Here is a 21,622-nt window from a genome sequence, read left to right on the forward strand (position 1 = left end):
TTAGGGTGGGGTGGATTCAACGACGCCTCTGTGCTTGGATACGTGTGCTGCATAGCCACTTCTGATAATAAAGAGATGCCGAATGCATATAAATGAGCTTTCCTGTCTCGTAAAGAACATGGCGAGTACTATACATTCTGTCTTCAGTTATCGGAATAACCAGACAAGTTTTACGAATATATGAGATGACGGGAGAAACATTCTATTACATACTCGAGATAATTCATGGTGACCTTGAGAAGCAAGTTGTAAACACTCTGGTTCACTGTATTTGTTTCTGTCATTTAGCTCAAGAGTGAAAGACAAGCATAAAGTGTAGCGTAAGCTACTCTGATAACCTACAGTGGAAATACATAATGTATACCACATTTGTAAACCACTCCACCCTTTTCACTGCCTAAAATTTCCAATAAAGATTTTGCCTATTTGAAGTTTTGAATAAGCCTGCGATTTCAGTCCATAGTTTCTGAACTATATCCTGATTATAATACTTTTATCCTCTGGATGCCACAACCTCACTGTTTCTTGGACTAAACTTAGCTGTTTCTCATGCTCCATATTTCGAGTGAGAGAATGTTGGCTGATTTGACTGAAGAAAACAAACTGATTTGAATTTTGCCAATTGTCGTCCAAAGTCTGTATGTTTGTGAGATAAGATCGGCTATAGCGTGACCACACATGTAGTGGCGTACTGATTTGAAAAGACTGGTTGTCTCTGCCCGATATCAGTTGTCAGCAGAATCCACTGATATCGAAGACACTGTGACCACAGCCTTAATCCCTCCATACATTACATGGACTGTATGTATCATGGGTTCAGAATTGTTCCACTTATGGCCTTGTATTTGACCGGGGACATTGTGACCCTGTTCTGGGTTTCTCCTGTTCCTGTAGCCACTATTATTACTGTAGTTACTTGGTAGTTGATTATTACTATTAACAAAATTTTGCTGTGCACTGCCGTTCAGACCATACACGTCATTCCATACATTCTGGTTATTATGGTGTTGAGAACTGCAATTGTGTTGATTGTATCCCCTGCTGTTACAGCCTCTGTTACTGTCTCTTCTGTTGTTTCTGAAATTCCAATTCTCACTATGCTCTTGAGGTGAAATGAAATGAAATGTCATGTGGCTAGGGCCTCCCGTCAGGTAGAGCGGTCGCCTGGTGCAAGTCTTTTTAGATGACACCACTTTGGCGACTTCCGTGTCGAACCCTTTAGCTGGTGCATATGGGTGATACACTTGTAGCACATTACCATATTGGTCGCAGTAGTTACTATCATTATTGTTGTTGCAGCTGTGCCCACTGTCATTATTGCCATCACTGTTGTAGTTTTTAAACTCTCCACTGATTATGACTGCAATTGTTTATCTTATGGCTGCTTTCATATATGAGATCAATGGAACCAACAACAGATAAATAATATTTTAAGCTGGAAGTCAGAACTGCGACCAGTTTTTCATATACATTCTTAAAATGTGAAAATGTGACATCGGGTACTCCAATATCTTGTCTTGTTTAAATATTTTTCGAAACATTTTCACAACCCACCGTGTTCTGCATTGAAATGTTGCAAGTCAAAGACCTCCATCTGAAGTCTCTCTTGTATTCCCTGCAACCAGTATTTCACTAAAAAGGCTTGTTCAAATTCTTTGTATGTGCGATAATTGTTGGCTTCTTCCACTGCCCATAAGAGGGCGTCACCCTGAATCCATCCTACAACAATCACGATTTTTTGTTGTTTGAACCAATCTGGGGCTAATATGTTCCTAAATGCTTGCACAAATACCACTGAGTGTGCCTTTTTCGTTTCCTGTCTAAAGATCAGAAGTTGTCTGTGTTTGAGCAAACCTTCATCAATAAGGACTGATGGTATTCCTTGTGCTATTTCATCTGACTGTGATGTCGTTCTGTGCCTCTTTGTTGACGGCGTGGCAGTGTTCAGCAACACTGGCAAATTCATGTAATTATCTGCAAGTTGTTCCAGTTCACCTGTATCATACTCTGATTATAACAAAACTTTGTTCACCTGATTATTTTCTATAGCTGACTGATTCTGGTTTGTAGCTACAGCTGGACTGTTTGAGCTATTCTTTTCTCTGATTAGCTCTGAGCAAATTTTATTTTCGATCATTGTCATGCCATTGTCAATTTTAGCAAGTATTTTTGTTTCACACTCACTAATTATTTCCTCTGAAGCCACTACATAAGTCTTTGAGTTCTGGGTATACTTTCCTGCGAGCATGGTGTTACTGTTGAATATTCCTGTTTGGACTCTTTCATTTAATTTCTTTACATCCTTCTTAAGAACTTCACATTTGGATGTTAGAAATGTATGACCCAGTTCCAAAAGACCAACACCCTGCATGAGTCTGCTTATGACCTCAGGCATTTCTCCACAAGTTGATACAAATTTGGCTGCATTTGTTCACACAGTCGTGACCAGTTTGGTCAGATTCTGGCTCCTCTACTACCTACTGTGCTTGGTCCCCAGTTTTTTCTGTTCCTTTCCAGTATCTGATAACTTTTGGCTTAACTGTGTATTCATACTAGAAAACTCTATGTCAAGTTCATTAGTGGTCCCTGTTAGATTCCAATTATTACACAAAGATTCATGATAACCACACTGACACAATTAGAAAGTTTTTTATCGAGATTGTTGACTTCTGTTGCAACAGTTTCGAGTTTTAAAGTTAATGTTGTATCCGAGCTAATGATTTTGTTTGCTTATTTCATATTATCTGATCATACTCCAGCAATTTCAGTACTTAATTTTGTGTTATCTGAACATATACCAGTAATCTCTGAATGTACATTGGTCATTTCTATATGCATGATGGACATTACTGAAGTCTGCAATATTTGGTTGCTCTCTATCTCATTCATACCATTACATATTGATCTATCTGCATTACTCAGTCTTGCGAGCTTGCTTGGTTTGCTCACAATTGTAATTGTCTTTTGCATCTTTCTTCATCATATACCACAAATATGCAACAAAAAATAATTATTAGTACAATGTTGATCTCCAATAATGGATTCTAATATTTATTGTACTTATTTGTTAAATTTTTGGAGATCGCAGTCACTGTTCGGTTGCCATAGTAAAATTATGGGAAAAAGGATTTGAAAATGACAAGGGAAATATTATTTAAATGGTTAAACGATTTTTTTTAAAGATTATTCTGGTATATATGATAAGATTAAGGAGGTGTTATGGCTATCCGAACAGTCACGGTAGCTAACAAAGAAAAAATTGTGTGTGTGTATGCAGTCTATTTTTGACAAAGGCTTTGTTGGCTGAAAGCTCACATTCCATCAGTCTTTTTGTTGTGCCTATCTGCGACTCAGCATCTTCACTATATGGTGAGCAGTAACTATCCTTTTCACAATATTCTTTATAATTTTGATTAGTTTTTCTAGTGTGCAATTACTGCAAGATCTTTACTTGTTCTTGCCAACAGATACAATTCCCTTTTCCTTTCACAAGATACAAGATGCATGTGAGGAGCTCATGGAATGAGAAGATATTTATGTGAGTGCAGGCATTCTCACTGAATTTCATATATGAAGTCTTCACGGGTTGTCAGCCGAGTAGCGTCGTCGTCTCGTAGCAATGTTTCAATGGAATGCGTCTCCATCATCTTCAGGCGAAGTGACAGGATATCGTCAGTTGCGAGCTGATATCTCTGATGGACAGCTCTCCGCTTCCTGCCGCCAGCTAATTATGAGCCCGCAGAATCGCACGATGCGCCTGGAGCGGCCGGTGGTGGGGGGGACGCGTGTGCAGGGTTTGTGTCCCGGCGTTCGTCTCTGTCTGCTCCATCTGTGACCCTTGGTGGAACGGAACGTTCTTCTCTGATTTTCCTTATTGCAGGCTCCTAGGCTGTGGTGAGATGGTAGCCACTGTCGTGGTTGATTAGGTTGTCGTGTAACCGTATTTCTATGAACTCTTTGATTACTGAGTCCCAAAATCTGTTTGTACTGCATATTTTCTTTGAGTCCTCGAAATCGAAAGTGCGCTTCTCGTCAATACTATGTTCCGCCACAACAGATTTGTTGGTCTCACCCAAGCGTACATGCCTGATGTGTTCAATGCAGTGCTGTGAGATGCAACGCTGTGTTTGTCCTATATATTGCATTCCACATTCGCATCCGATCTTGTACACACCAGGTGCCGTCAGACCTAGTGGATCCTTGGTTGAACCAAGAAGGTGTTTGATTTTTCTCGCTGCACAGAAAACGGTCTTCACTTTATGTTTCTTGAGAATTCTCGCGATCTTGGTCGTTGGAGGACCCGCCTATGGCAAGAACGCACAGCCCATTGCTACGTCTTCATCTGGTCTCTCTTCTCTCTTCTTGTGGTTAGTCTTCAGAGCTCTCCTTATTTGTGTCTCACTGTATCCATTTTTCTTGGAGGTGTCCTTGAGGTGTTGCAATTCTCCTGGCATACTTGCCTTATCGCAGATGGACCTGGCCCTGTGCACTAAGGCGTTAAGTACAGAATTGCGTTGTGCAGGGTGGTGGTAGCTGTTGGGATTAAGATAGAGTTCCATGTGTGTTTTCTTCCTGTACACTACATGTCCCAGTGTGCCGTCCATGTTTCTTGTGATCAGGATATCCATAAAGGGTAAGCTTCTGTTCTCTTCTGTCCCCATGGTAAATTTGATATTTCCATGTATACCATTGAGGTGTTGATGGAACTCTAGCAGTTTGTTCCTACCATGTGGCCAAACTACGAAAGTATCGCCAACATGCCTGTAGAAGGCCTTTGGCTTGTGTTTAGCAATGTCCAGTGTTAGCTTTTTGAAGTGATCCATGTATAGATTGGCTATGTCTGGTGCTAGGGGGGAGCCCATAGCTACACCATCTATCTGTTCATAGAACTTCCCACCACATTTGAAATAGGTGGTGGTTAGCACATGGCAAAAGAGCTTGATGATATCCTCCTCAAAGTGATCTTCGAGTAAAGCCAGGGAATCTTCTATTGGTAGAACCCCACCATAACAGTGACTCGCAACACCGTTGAGATGCTCAACAACTCGGGACTAGAGAAGAATATCATCAGGAAGCTGTACCTGAGGGCACCAGCACCACCACATCTCTATGTCCTTCCAAATGTCCAGAAAGAAGGAGTCTCATTACGACCTATTTTGAACACTATTAACTTGCCAACATATGGTATTGCTAAGCATTTATCACAGATGATAAAACCCTTGGTGGGTTACGGTCCACACCATGTGGAAAACTCAGCTGAGTTTGTGAAGGTACTACAGGGCATGCAGCTGGAAAATGAAGACCTATTAGTCAGCTTCAATGTGACATCCTTATTCACACCACAGCTGCCACCACCCTGTGCAACACAAATCTGAACTCAATGCCATAGTGCACAGGGCCAGGTCCACCTGTGATAAGGCAAGTTTGGGAGGAGAACTGCAACACCTCAACGACACCTTCAAGAAAAATGGATACAGTGAGACACAAATAAGGAGAGCTCTGAAGACAGACCACAAGAAGAGAGAAGAGAGACCAGATGAAGACGAAGCAATGGGCTGTGCCTTCTTGCCATACATAGGTCCTCCAATGGCTAAGACCATGAGAATTCTCAAGTAACATAAAGTGAATACTGTTTTCCACACAGCAAGAAAAATCAAAGACCTTGTTGGTTCAACCAAGGATCCACTACGTCTGATGGCACCTGGTGTGTACAAGATCGGATGTGAATGTGGGATGCAATATATACGACAGACGCAGCGTTGCATCTCACAGCGCCGTTTTTCCGCGCAACGAGAAAATCAAAGACCTTCTTGCTTCAACCAAGGATCCACTAGGTCTGATGGCACCTGGTGTGTACAAGATCGGATGCGAATGTGGGATGCAATATATAGGACAGACACGGCGTTGCATCTCACAGCGCTGTATTGAACACATCAGGCATGTACGCTTGGGTCAGACCAACAAATCCGCTGTGGCGGAACATAGTATTGACGAGAAGCGCACTTGTGATTTCGAGGACACAATGAAGATATGCAGTACAAACGGATTTTGGGACTCAGTAATCAAAGATTCCATAGAAATACAGTTACACGACAACCTAATCAACTGTGACAGTGGCTACCATCTCAGTACAGCCTGGGAGCCTGCAATCAGGAAAATCAGAGAAGAACATTTCGTTCTACCGAGGGCCACAGATGGAGTAGACAGAGATGGATGCTGGGAAATGAACCCTGCACACGCGTCCCCCTCACACCGGCCACTCCAGGTGCATTGGGCGGTTCCGCAGATGCATGATTAGCCAGTGGCAGGAAGTGGAGAGCGGTCCATCAGAGATATCAGCTCACGACCGACGATATCCTGACACTTTGACTGAAGATGATGGAGACGCATTCCATTGAAACGTTGCTATGAGACGACGACGCTACTCGGCTGACAACCCGTGAAGACTTCATATAAGAGAATATTTATATTTGGCGAATCTAGTGGCATGCCTGTTGACATCTACTGCAGCTCATTTACATGACCTAATTACCATCTATCAGTTTTCAACCATGCTAGAGGAGAAAGGGGACATCTTACCACAAGAACTGCTTACCAACCTTGCGGCCAGCATGGGAGCATGTTGCATAGCATGCACTGCCATTGGTGGTGATCACACACTCTATTACACACCATGTCCTGCCTTTTGTTGTCCACGGCACCATCACAAACCACACTGTAATTATTGCCTTTGAATAATAGTGTCATTTATGTTTGTCTCATTGCCTATTTCTTACAGTTAGCTTCTGTACTATATTGTAACAGTTCTTTCTATGTATGGCTGAAGTCTCATCAAGTCATGTTACTCGGCACTGGCAGAACCATGCGAAAGTTACTTTTGTCCTTAAGCTTCGCACACCAGTGTACAAATTTTAATGTGTCTCCTATACCTGGATCAAAGGTTTTCGATTATTTGTGTTATGAGACCGATAAATCACACTTCGGGCGCACACACACACACACACACACACACACACACACACAAACAAACAAACAAACAAAGGAGGTTGGAAGTCAATCCAATTATCAATCACACAAATTGGCTTTACTTTATTAAATTAGGAGATATTTAGTTACTGTGTAACGATGTGTAGTTAATGCCATTGGAATATTGCACCGGTTATCAGAGGTGTACCTAGGGGTTGGCAGGAGTGGCCCCCACCAGGGGTGCAAGAGCAAGGGGGGCACAAATTCCAAAGGCCGCCGACAATGACGTGACAGAGCACTGCACCGCCTTCTGAAAAAATAATGCTGTGCCGCGGCCAGTCTGGTACGAGAAATTGTGGAAAAATTTGGTACAGAACGGAGAAGAGATAGTAAAGGAAGATGCTTTGATGATGAGAATCTTCTTTGGTTTACTGGGAGGCACTTTCCTCATGTCACTCCAAGTGACCAGTCCAAGAAATGCTGACTATGGCGTAGATGTGCAGTCTGCTTGAAACAGAATGTGTGCCGTGGCTGGTATTATCTTTTTAGATAAACTTTTGAAAAATATTACTACTACTAATTTATTCTTGATTTTTTGGCAGTGCTCTGCTAATATATATTACCCAAGCTGAACCTCCTTACTCCATGAACTTTTTTTATCAGAGCACGAGAGCACATAACCTTGCAAACCAGTTTTGACATCTTCATCTTCCTGCAAATTCATAAAGTGCGATTGTTGCCAGATCCAGTTTACATATCTCTTGTTTAATTGGGCAAGTAAACATATACTCTATATTCACGGTAAGTAAAAATTATTTACTTGTTACATTAGCTTATGGCAACAGTTGCAAAATATTACCTTAACAAAATACTCAGAAAGTCATATTAGACCTATTTAATAACAATTATCACATACACCTATAAACATGATTCGTTGTTAATATTACTGGTCTCATTAATTTTGCTATGGTAATTGCCATATAAAATCTTTTTACCTTATTCTTTTATCTCTGCTGAGTCGACAATTTATTAGCAGATTTGAGGTTTTGAAGGAACATAGATCCTTTTGGCTTAATTGTACTCTCGCCAGGTCAGGGCAATTACGACTTGTCCAAACATTTGGGGGTGAGGATTTTGAAGCACGAGGCCTCACGAGAGCGAAGTAGAACATGTCATGCTAAATGCACCATCTACACTTTCGGCATTACCTGGTTATCATACTGAGAAATAATTTAGCACTTAAAAGTTCATTGGCAGTGACGACTCGCCTACCTCCCCATCCTGGTTGGCTTTCCATCAGGTTTCAAAATCACCACCCACCTTCATTGTGGTAGGTGTTTGTGTTCGCTGGCAAGTGGAAGTAACCCCGACCAGACACGCATCCCTGTGTTGTCTATATCTCCAATTCGCAGAAGGACCTCACTGCCGAAACTAATCCTGTCGACCATGAGGCTGACTGGCCCCCTCAAAGGCTCGCCGAAGCTGCATTCACAGTTACACAGCCCTGCAAAACTCAACAGTTACCAGCTCATGTGTGGCTGTGTAGCAAGAGGAAGCACTTTGTCGTACATCAAGGAAGGTGAGTCATGTGTTCTGTAATAGCAATATGTTTCCTGTGCTCATGCTCATCGTTCATAAACAGCTACGATTCATTCATGTTTGAATGAAACTCTTATTTTGTTTTCTCAGGCAGTTAAACATTTTCCCCTTTTTTCTCACAGTAGAATCACACTATTTATGATTTGACACTTCTTACGTATAACTGCTTAATTTATGGACTGGTTTTGTTTTCGCAGTACATTTTTTGATTTGAAATTTGTAGCAGTAGGTAAAATTACATTATAACAATATATACATATCAAAATCTGTGGAAAGTCATGCATATGTCACTATAAGATTCAATTGACATAGGTGTTGCCAAAAGCGTCCCTAGGGAAGATACTAAAATTATCAGTCTTGTTGTTAACGAGTGCATAAAAAACCAGAGTTTAACTTTTGATTATTCAAAATAATATGAACGCATTCATCTATAATGCCAGTCATACAATTTTTCTTTCTCACAACTACATTTCATTTACTAAAATTAATAAATATGAACATACTCGTGTTTGACAATTGTAGCACTTTTATTGTTTATTTCAGTAACATTTGATATACTATCTAAGGGGATTTGGCTGTTCGCCATATTGTTTATAACAGATGTACCATTTAAAATTACACATAATAAGTATTGAAGATGAAATGAGTTGTTTTATCCTAAATATCATCACATTCGATAAATATCAAAGTGACACTAATTTCATCATAATCCCAGATGAATGTTTTTGATAAAAACAAGCAGTGTAAAAGAAGCAACTTTGATGTATGTGCCAAGTAGAAGTGAGATATTGATAGTGTCTCTGAATTTTTTCCACTGTACTACTATCTGCTGTTTTGCCACATGAGGCACGAAGTGTCCCTTCGTGCATTCCACTGAGACTCTCCGGATTAATGAAATCCAGCAGAATTTTTGTGCATTTCTCAAAGTGTTTGTATGGAATACAGAATGCCACCAGTAACTTTCTTTAAAACGGAAATAAAGCCTGACGTGTGAAAAATGCTAGATGTTTATTTCTCCCTCTCTTACAGTTTTCCTTTTTGCCCCCCCCCCTCCAGACATCAACGATTGTAAAGCTGGTATTATCAGGTGTGAACCAAAGTTTCTGGTCCATTCACTCAGGTAACAATCCAGATTAATAATGGTCATTATCATGTAAAAAAGTGTCAATAGCAGACGTTGAATGCAAAGTCACCTTTGTATTTTTCACCTTTGATTGAAAGTGTCCTTCTAATGCTCATTCCCTTTTTAATATCAGATCTACGTGCATTGCACATTCAAGGTTCACTAAAACTGGCGATACCGCACTAGTCAATTTGCATTCGTAAAACAAGCTCTGAGCACTTCAGTTCAGTCATATCTGGTTGCAAAATATTTCTTGATACACATTGTATCTCTCTATGAGAAATTATTTTAAAACAAATAGGCTAACACTAAATTCTCTAGGTCTTACATCGTTAGTATTTTCTACTCTAAAGCAACATCATGTGCACAATGTGGTTTCCCTGGCAATAAAATTTGTTTGAATTCAAAGAAATATTAAAAAGTCTTGCATTTACTGTCAACGTAATTTCTGATATACTTCTACATTGTTTTGCTGCTTTGGTTTTTTACCTTGATATTTGAAATTCAGACCAAAACAAAGAGTCAATGGATAAGCTTTCTCTATAGCTTACTCCTATTCTCTTCATCTTGCACCATTTTACATTGTCAAACGCTTTTTCTCAGTTGACAAATCCTATGAAAGTGTCTTGATATTTCTTCAGTCTTGCATCCATTATCAGTTGCAGTGTCATGACTGCCTCTCTGGTGCCTTTCCTTATTTAAAGCCAAACTGATCGTCACCAAACAGATCCTCAATTTTCTTTTCCATTCTTATATATATTATTCTCATCAGTATCTTCGATGCATGAGATGTTAATCTGATCGTCCTGCCTTTGCTATCTTCGGAATTGTGCACATGATATTTGTCCAAAAGTGTGATGGTATGTCGCCGGTCTCATAGATTCTACTCACCTAGTTGAACAGTCGTTTGGTTGCTACTTCTCCCAATGAGTTCAGAAATTTTGATGGAATATTATCTATCCCCTCAGCCTTTTTTTGATTTCAAGTCCTCCAAAGCCTTAATACTGCCTCTAATACTGGATCCCCTATGTCTTCCATGTCAACACTCGTCTCTTCTTCTAGCACTCCATCTGACACATCTTCACCCTAATAGAGTCTTTCAATGTATTCATCCCATCTATCTGTCCTCTCCTTTGCGCTCAGCAGTGGAATTCCCACTGCACTCTTAATGTTACCACCGTTACTTTTAACTCAGCAGTGCACATGCCTGGAAACGGGACGCACAAATGTCAAACATGTAGCTGTTCTTTCAGACCCTTACAGATTACATCGATTTTTAATATCCATCAGACGACTCTTATTGTTATCTTTCATATGTGCTGAAAAGATGGCTTCTTTTAACCAATTTTCAGACAGTGTATTAATGTGAAGATTTCTCTGTGGTCTGACAGACCAGCTTGAGTTTACTGCCAGTTTCATTTCCCCGAATGTTGTTTTCACTTTTCTATATGCAGAATCAGTCTTACCGACGATCATTTCATTTTCAATTTCTTCACATTTTTCCTGCAACCATTTTGCCTTAGCTGCCTTGCATTTCCTATTTATTTCATTCGTAAGTGACTTGTATTTCTGTATTCCTGAATTTCCCTGAACATTTTTATACTTCCTTCTTTCATCAATGAAATGAAGTATTTCCTCTGTTACCCATGGCTTCTTCGTATTTACCTTCCTTGTTCCTGTGTTTATCATCCCAACATCTGTGATTGCTGTTTTTAGAGATGTCCACTCTTCTTCACTTGAACTTCCTACTCTGGTATTCATGACCGCAGTGTCCACAGCCTTCACGATCTTCAAACGCGTCTCATCATTCCTCAGAGCTTTGGTATCCCATTTAATTCCTGACTGGTTCTTTTGGATGGTTGTCTTAAACTTAAGCCTATTCTTCATCATTACTGAATTGAGATCTGAGTCTATATCAGCTCCTGGGTACACTCTAAAATCTAATATCTGATTTCTGGTGATCTTTTGCATGCACACACATTTGTGCAGATATCTGTGCAGACAAATCGTAACGTGTGGACCGGCCTTTCCTTGTAAATGCCAACATACTAAATAAATGCTTTCGTGATTTCTTTTAGGTATCTTCCACTGTGTCTCAGCAGCTGAAATTTGGCATGTCGGTTTAAGTGACGTCAACTACAAGTGGCAGAAATCAAGGCAAGTTTCGACATGACAAGTCTGATATCCCATCTAGATTCGGCCTGATCTGGGGAAAGTACTTGAGCCAATTGGTGGTACTTGAGCCCAGAGGGTTCTTTTGTGTGTGACCCATTATAAATTATTCATATGTTATTGTTATTATTATTATGCGTATAGGTTCATTTTATTTTCATTTATATTTCATTCCCGGTTAAAGCATTTCCTTTCATACAACAAATAGATGGGACCTAAAAAACTGTCAGGAAGTGCATTTAAAAAACTAAGAAAAGAAAAGAAAAGAACTGCAGTTCTACTTCCAGGAGACTTGAAAAATTGGCTAAAACCCAACAAGGTGGTGGACAGCGGTAACACTGAAACAGATCAAGATGAGAGTAATGCCGATTTTGAATCTGATGATACGGAAACACATCCACATACAAATGATGACAACCAACCACAACCATCAACTTCCCATCATATAGCATCACCAGTTTCAGAAAACAACTATGAAGAGTACGAATCTTCCACACGTAGTTCTTTAGATGAGGAAGGATCAGCAGTTGGTTGTCATGATTTATCTCCACTACAAGAAGACTGTTCACCAGAAATAGGTATTTTGTTTATCCTGTCTCCTGTTTGGGAAGGATCATCGTGGAAAGTGATTTTCATTTTCAGATTTTAATAAAGGCTTCAATGACTGGAAACACTTAAGCCCTCTCATTTACAATCACGAAAACTTGTCCAGCCACAGATTGTGTTGCATGCAGTGGAAAGATTTGCAAAACCAACTAAAACAAAAGAAAACTGTAGATGATGAAATTCAAGAAAGTATTCAGAAGGAGGTAGAGAAGTGGAGGAACATACTGAAAGTAGTCATAGATGTAATTATATTTTGTGCTAGGAATAAAGTCTACCACTTCGAGGAACAGCAAAGAAAGAAATCATTGACGAGTCAAGTAGTGGAGTTTTTTTAAGCACATTAGAACTAATAAGTCATTATCATCCTAAACTAGCAGAACATATGGCATACGTAAAAATCAAATAAAAAGGCACTCAGTTACTTTTCCCCTAAAGTCCAAAATGAGCTCATAACTTTAATTGGAAGCAATGTGAGGCAGAAAATCTTGAATCAAATAAAAAATTGAAAATACTTTTCGATCATCTTTGACTGCACACCAGACAGTGCTCACATTGAGCAAATGAGCCAAGTTATTAGATTTGTTGACTTGTAAATTGGGAAGTGTCAAGTTAAAGAAAGTTTCATTGACTTTATCAACACTAATGAAAAAACAGTTGAAAGCATTTCAGTTGACATTCTTAAAAAAACTTAAAGAAGATGGGCTAAGTATTGATAATTGCAGAGGTCAGGGTTATGATAATGGCAGCAATATGGCTGAAAAATATATCAGTGTGCAAGCTCAGATCCTCAAACAAAATGATAGTGCTCGGTTTGTACCATGTGCTGCACATAGTTTAAACCTCTAATGATTACTTTTTTTGGAACAGTTCAAAAGATATTTACTTTCTTCAGTGGCTCTACCGGAAGGTGGCAAGCTGTGTTAAGTAAGTTAAGCAAGTCTGGAGGAAATGGCTGATATTAACCAAGACAAATGGAACCTGGAAACGTCAGTGGGGGCTCAGGGACTCATAAAGCAAATCGACTTCAAACTATGTCTTTTGCATCTGTAGGAAAGGATTCTAGTCTCAATTGATAAAATCAGCAAGTCACTTCAGAAAGAGACTGTTGCAGTCAACAAGGCGAGCAAAATAATAAAGGGATGGTCAAATATGATTTAGGAAATCCGAGATGAAGGTATTGGTCCAGCAATCGACTATGCAACAAAGCAAGCACAAGAAATCGATATTGATGATAATTTTGCAGAAAAAAAGCCAACGCCTTTCAGAGTCAAACAAACAAATGCATGATGACTATCTCAACTCAAAACAGATGTTTCAGAGGGAAATAAATTTGGTTAATGATCAAATCTTGACAGAACTTACTAAGAGGTATGAGGCAATGGCTTCAATATCTTCAGAATTTTATTTTCTAACGGGAGAAGCTTTTAAAAAATGAGCCAATGGATGTTCTTCTTAAACATGCGGCAGATTTTGGGATTAAATTTCACATGATGTAGATGTAGTTGAGCTGTCACAAGAATTGGAAATTTTTCGAATGCAAGCTAAAGAACTCATTAACGATGTTGAAAAAGCAACACCACTTGACATTCTTAAAAAGATTCAAGTGCTTTCTTTAGAAGATATATATCTGAATATCCAAAATGGCTCTTAGAATTTACTTAACACTTCCTGTTATGATGGCCTCTTGTGGGCGAAGCTTCAGTAAAATAAAGCTCATCAAGAATTATTTAAGCTCATCCATGGGACAGGAACGTTTGTCAAATTTAGCCATTTTATCGATTGAACACGAAGAGGTAGTGAAACTTAACTTAGAGGAATTAATTGATAATTTTGCGAAAATCAAAGCCAGGAAAGTAGCATTTAAGTAGATTAACTGAGCTTAGTAACAGCGTTAAGTTAAATTTGATACAGGTATTCCTAGCTACTCAATGTATTTTGAAATAGACTTTGTAAAATATAATGAGTTTTTGTATTTAAATGTGTGTTTCTGTTTCTCATTCCTTCATAACACCTTTGATTCTGGGCTGCAAATTAGTTTCATTCCATATTAAATTTCTGTAAATTAACAATACTGCAATATATATATATTTGCCAAGAAACGCCTTCACATTTTCTTGGGACAAGGGAAAATATCAATCTCTCAGTATTAATAAGGGGTTGCATTCTTTGCTTCCTGGGGAAATCTTTAGAGGGCGCCATTTTAAATTCTTGCCACGGGTGCCACATACCTAAGGTACACCAGTGTCAGTTATCTATGTAGTGCTCTAATGAAAATATTTTTTTGGTGAATGAAAACAATATGATGGATTATCTTAAGTTTGACATGCTGCCAGAAACTTTGATAGCACCTGCTGTTACTGAAATTAGAAGTATTGATTACAATATTCATTACTGTAATTTCTGTATGTGTCACATTTTGTCATATTTTAGATGTTATTTAAAACTCTAATCTTGACTTGGTCTTGTCTATCAGGATGGAAAATTATGTTGCTTTCGTAATTAAAGTAATGAAATTTTTGCAAGCTGAAAAATGTAAGTTCCTGGACACTTTACGCATGTTTACTTCCACCTGAAGTATTGATCAAAATATTATAAACACAGAAAAAAGCAATGTAAAACACAAAAATGTGCTATCTACACATAACTGCTTATAATTTTATATGAATCTGGAATGAACGATTGATGTAGATACCTAACATGTGCTTCTTCAGCTGCTCGATCAATTTTCTTGGCAACTTCCTTGATGTACTCTCGAGCTTGTGATTTTGGCATCCAATCCATTGATTCTAATATAATGTCCTCCAAATATGTGTCCACTGTATCTTGGCTTACTTTCATCAGCTGAAAAGAAGATAAATCTTATAAGAATCATCACTCTTTTCGCCTTTCCTCATATACAACAAAATAGGTTTAGTTAGCACATGAAAGCTGCAGTGGATGAAAAAAGGAAATAGATACTGGTATGACTGTTGGCTCAGAGACACTGTTTTACTGCTGAGCCACCTAACTGAAAAGGCTTTCATCCACATTTTATAATGACACCTTTTCTACTCAAAATGTATGTGCTTTGCCATAATACTATTGGATTAGTGTTTGAAGTGACTCCAAGTAAAATGTATTATATAATATAGCTGATAGAATATGGGAGGAGCTGAATGCCAGTGTCATATCCATTCCACTTGTACAGAAACAAGATGCAGTTAGTCTTAGAAGCCCCTATCTGGTGGGCAGATTACCCTTAACAGTTACACAAACTTCAAGAAATAATACTACACTGACAGCTGGCAGGGTGTTTTGGCAGCTCACTGCCATTATTAATTTCTCTTTATTGTGTCGTGTAGCCCGTTGTGCTGATTATCTTTGATTATCCTTTTATGTGTACATGTGTTATCTTTGATTATATATTTTTGGTAATGCTCCTGGTCTAGACGCACATTGTCTCAGTTGCATTCCATTTGTATCAACATATGAAGTTTACTATGTAATCCTGTGCTCCTGTAGCACAAATAAAGAATAAAAGTCATGATTCATAAATCTGTTGCGAGTTACTGCTGCTCTGACAACAAAGTATGGGTGCAGGAACAAATCATGTTCCACTGCAGAAGTAATTTTCCCATTTACCAAGACTATGAAATGATGTCAATCACATGAAGGTTATCTCCAAAACTCAAAACAACCTTTGCAGCACGTGGGCAGGCCCACTGATGCTGAGACTGGTTTGATTATGCTGCAGAAGTTTTGTTGTGCAGTCATGATCCCTCCCCATGCAATTTACATATTTTTGGAGGTGGCCACTGATTTGCTTAGGATGAAGAGGTGCACACCTGGCTGCAATCATGGTTCTGTAGGCAACCGCACATATTTTTCCATGAAGACATTGACCATCTCATCTCACATTGGGATAAATATATTAATAGGTGTGATGATTACTTGTGAAATAATAAACAGTTTACTTACTTTTTCCATCTGTCTCATTTTCATTTGATTACCCCTTACATTATCAGCCTGCTTTAACAATCTAATGCCAGAAAAAAAACTGGCATTTCTTGGATATTCATTTTGTCAGTTTTCTATTAGTAAATAAAAACAATTGTTTTTATAGAGTAATGTTGAAATAATTTCATTTTCATGTATTTGTGGGAGCACCTTTTAAATTATGAAACAGGCATATAAAGAATTATGTATAATACACAAACTTGTAAGTACAGTATTCAAATTAAGAAACCCAATATTTTTGTATGCTGGATATAGCTGCTTCACGTGTCTACAATGTGATTTTGTAAAGGCCTCTACAGCAACGCCTCTTCATAGCTCTATGAATGGCTATTGTTTTCGCCTACAGCCATTTGTGCTTTGCAGTTGAAAGCTGTTGAAAGGCCTGCTAGGTGTCAGCTATTTCCTTAAGTTGACTCTACTATAGGAGTGTATTATCAGTAAAGAAAAAATGTATTAAAACTTCATACACGCTACAGCATTTTTTCACGCATTTCAATGTTTAAGACATTGTATCTCTTGATCTATGTACTGGACAATGATATATTTGTATAGGTACAGTCAGCTGCATATACACTGAAGCACCAAAGAAACTGGTATAGGCAAACATATTCAGATACAGAGATATGTAAGCAGGCAGATTATGGCGTTGCAGTCGGCAACACCTACATAAGGCAACAAGTGTCTGACGCAGTTGTTAGATTGGTTACTGCTGCTACAATGACAAGTTGTCAACATTTATGTGAGTTTGAATGTGGTGTTAGAGTTAGCACATGGGCGATAGGACACAGCATTTCCGAGGTAGCGATGAAGTGGGGATTTTCCTGTATGACCATTACACAAGTGCAACATGAATATCAGGAATCCAACAAAACATCAAATCTGCAACACTGCCGCAGCTGGAAAAAGATCCTGAAAGAAAGGAACCAACGATGGCTGAAGAGAATTGTTCAATGAGACTGAAGTGTAGCCTTTACATAAATTGCTGCACCATCAACAAGTGTCAGCATGTAAACCATTCAACGAAACAACATTGATATGGGCTTTTGGAGCCAAAGGCCCACTCATGTACCCTTGATGAATGTACAACACAAAGCTTTACACCTTGCCTGGGCCTGTCAACACCGACACTGGATTGTTGGTGACTGGAAACATGTTGCCTGGTCGGACGAGTCTCATTTCAAATTGTATCGAGTGGATGGATGTGCAACGGTTTGTAGACAACCTCATGAATCCACGAATCATGCGTGTCACCAGGGGAATGTTCAAGCTTATGGAGGCTCTGTAATGGTGTGGGGCATGTGCAGCTGGAGTGATTTGGGACCCCTGATACATCTAGATATGACTATGACAGGTGACACATACGTAAGCATCCTGTGTGGTCACCTGCATCCACTCATGTCCAGTATGCATTCTGATGGACTTCCACAATTCCAGCAGGACAATGAGACACCCCACATGTCCAGAATTGCTACAGAGTGGCTCCAGGAACACTCTTCTGAGTTCAAACACTTCTGCTGACCACCAAACTCCCCAAAGGTTAACATTATTGGGCATATCTGAGATGCCTTGCAATGTGCTGTTCAATGTGCTGCCACCCCCTCATACTCTTACAGATTTATGGACAGACCTGCCGGATTCATAGTGTCAATTCCCTCCAGCACTACTTCAGACATTAGTTGAGTGCACATCATGTCGTGTTGTGGCACTTCGGCATTCTCGCGGGGGCCCTACACGATTTTAGGCAGGTGTACCAGTTACTTTGGCTCTTCAGTGTATGAGTACTGCCTGCAAAATATGTTGCAAATAGAGTTAGGAACAAAGAAGTAATAAATTTAAACATCGTCCATGAAGTGGCAGTTTTTCACACATGTCGGTGTCTATAATGTCGCGTCTCCTGATCTAAGTGTTATTCAATGACATACTTTTTTATGTACATTCAACAGCATATGTGGATACTGTCTGCAAAATATGTTGTGAATACTTAGTAGTAAAGAAGTAACAAATTTAACTATCAAGCACAAAGCATCATATCTCCTAAGCTATGTGTGGTACCAAGATACAGTTTTTATGTGCATTTAGCATCATATGTGGATACTCTCTGTGAAATTTATAGCAAATAAAGTTAATAGCATGTCACACATAAAGCAGCAGTTTTTCACTCATTTTATTGTTTATTATAGACTATGTGATCAAAAGTATCCGGAAACCCCAAAAACATACGTTTTTCATATTAGGTGCATTGTGCTGGCACCTACTGCCAGGTACCCATAGCGATGACCTCAGTAGTCATTAGACATCGTGAGAGAGTCGAATGGGGCACTCTGTGGAACTCATGGACTTTGAACGTGGTCAGGTGATTGGGTGTCACTATCATACGTCTGTATGAGAGATTTCCACACTCCTCAACATCCTTAGGTCCACTGTTTCTGATGTGATAGTGAAGTGGAAACGTGAAGGGACACGTACAGCACAAAAGCGCACAGGCTGACTTTAGCTGTTGACTGACAGAGACCGCTGACAGTTGAAGAGGGTCGTAATGTGTAATAGGCAGACATCTATCCAGACCATCACACAGAAATTCCAAACTGCATCAGGATCCACTGCAAGTACTATGACAGTTAGGCGGGAGGTGAGAAAACATGGATTTCATGGTTGAGTGGCTGCTCATAAGCCACACATCACACCGGTAAATGCCAAATGACGCTTTGCTTGGTGTAAGGAGTGTAAACATTGGACAATTGAACAGTGGAAAAACATTGAGTGGAGTGACGAATCACGGTACACAATGTGGCAATACGATGGCAGGCTGTTGGTATGGTGAATGCCTGGCGAACATCATTTGCCAGCATGTGTAGCGCCAACAATAAAATTTGGGGATCATGGTGTTATGGTGTGGTCACGTTTTTCACAGAGAGGGCTTACACCCCTTGTTACTTTGTGTGGCAGTATCACAGCATAGGCCTACATTGATGTTTTAAGCACCTCCTTGTTTCCCACTGTTGAAGAGCAATTCAGGAGATGGTGACTGCATTTTTCAACATGATTGAGCACCTGTTCATAATGGCCTGTGGTGGAGTGGTTACACAACAATAACATCCCTGAATCCTATATAACACCTTTGGGATGTTTTGGAACACCAACTTTGTGCCAGGCCTCACTGACCGACATTGATACCTCTCCTCAGTGTTGCACTCTGTGAAGAATGGGCTGCCATTCCCCAACAAACCTTCCAGCACCAGATTGAACGTATGCCTGCAAGAGTGGAAGGTTAAGGGTGGGCCAACAGCAAATTGAATTCCCGCATTACCGATGGAGAGCGCCACGAACTTTTAAGTCATTTTCAGCCAGGTGTCCGGCTACTTTATTTCTACTTTATTTCTCCTGAACTATGATAGGTAGGTGTTTTTTTATCTCCGACAGTGATTGTAGCCTGACATTAAGGGATATATGTACCAAGTCTAGCTGAATCAGTCCACTCAATTAGGAGGCACGCATGACACACACACACACACACACACACACACACACACACACACACACACACACACACACACACACATCCATTTTTATAGTATGTATGAATCTTGCAGGGACTACACCTGCAGATGGACATGGCTGGGGAGGGTGGGGGGGGGGTGGGGGGGGGAAGGGTAGTGAGAGAGGAGGAGGATGATGGATGACAGAGAAAAGAAGAGGAGGAGGAGATGGAGACAGTGAGTGTGAAGAAGGCTAAGATGGTAGAATGAGAGTAGGGGGTGGGGGCTGGAGTGTGCAAGGGAGGGTGGGGGGGGGGGGGGAGCAGAAGAGCTGGACAGAGAGAGGGGCAAAGAAGGGATGCAAAGAGAGAAGAGGATGAAGAAATGCACAGAGAGAGAGGAGGAGGAGATGATCAAAAAGAGTGGGAGGAGTTATGTTGTGCAGGTAGTATTGGCATGCTTTGTAGAGTCTACACATGCTGATGAGCATAGCTGAGTGGAAATACAATATACAGTGCACTAATATGGAAGCAGTAGTGAAAACACTTATATGTGATCTTTCAAACCATGTTCAGTGGTGGGCATGTAAACTGACTCTCACTGAAAACATTTCATGAAGTAACTTAGTTGAATATTATAATACGCAATTTAAGACTGCTTTCTTGAATACCAGAAAGAGGTATCTGCAGTATCTGAAGGAAAAACAAAATAGAGATGCAATGGTTTCCCCCGACCAGTTTAAACACGCTGGAACTCGTGGCTCTCCACAGCCACTTACATGGCAGAACATTTGGAAGAAATGACTGAATTCTTGCACAGTTTGAGCTGTTTAATGCAGGCTTTGAGTTATGTCAGGTTGCTATTGGATGATCAAAGAACATGCATGTGACTTAATATGATTATTTTCTTAGAGACTTCAAAATATTACACTGTGCTTACATAAAATTAAAACAGCCTGAAGAATGTTGCATATTATGGGCAAAGGAATTTTTAGTGATGAAATAAATAAGATTTTAAAAGGACAAATAGGTAAGTACTTTATGCAGCAGTTAATGATGCACTGAAATGCACTAGGTTGCATATTCAGAATTCATGTTTTAACCCAAGGACAATAAACTTGATCCATAGTAATGTAGACATGCCAAGGATAATGCAATCTGTAATTTGAATGATTGGCCTCATCAGTGCAGATACTCTGAAAGGGTTATAAATCTCTTCACTATTTTGCTGAGAAGCATGTGTCCACACATTCATGAAATAATGACATAGTCAAATATCTGCAGGAAACAGGAGTCAATAATCAGAAGTTTGTAGCTGTGGCACTGAAAACTATTTGGGTGCAGCCATCCCAATGTAGACAAATGAGAGGCTATTTTCCAACTACAGTGAAGTCCTGACAGACTGGCAAGATTGGCAGCACAATGTCTTGGAAGGTAACCTAGAAATAATGACAATACTACGTGCATTTTCTTCGATTATCAAGTACAACGTAAATGTTTTTCCCTTTTTCCTCCTTAGGTCAGTGTAACGTAAATAAATATGATGTGTATGTTGTAATAAATACAATGTAAATGACAGGTACAGTTTCATTTTCACTATAACACTGAAAAGTGGTTAAACAGTACAAAAACAAATAACTGAAAAGAGAAACAAGGTGGCTGTAAATGATGCCTAAAAGTAACAC

At 39.6% G+C, this 21,622-nt stretch overlaps 1 protein-coding gene across 1 annotated transcript in view; it reads right to left on the reverse strand.

Moving 5' to 3' along the window:
* The window catches only part of LOC126191219 (cilia- and flagella-associated protein 91-like), a 356,082-nt gene that overhangs the window by 95,090 nt on the left and 239,370 nt on the right, over positions 1–21,622 (reverse strand). Inside the window, exon 13 of the mRNA XM_049932021.1 lies at positions 15,159–15,307. Coding sequence (XP_049787978.1) covers positions 15,159–15,307 — 149 coding nt within the window. The remainder of the gene's footprint in view (positions 1–15,158; positions 15,308–21,622) is intronic.

Source organism: Schistocerca cancellata, chromosome 6 (assembly GCF_023864275.1).
Source record: "Schistocerca cancellata isolate TAMUIC-IGC-003103 chromosome 6, iqSchCanc2.1, whole genome shotgun sequence".
In the NCBI taxonomy this organism is placed as follows: domain Eukaryota; kingdom Metazoa; phylum Arthropoda; class Insecta; order Orthoptera; family Acrididae; genus Schistocerca; species Schistocerca cancellata.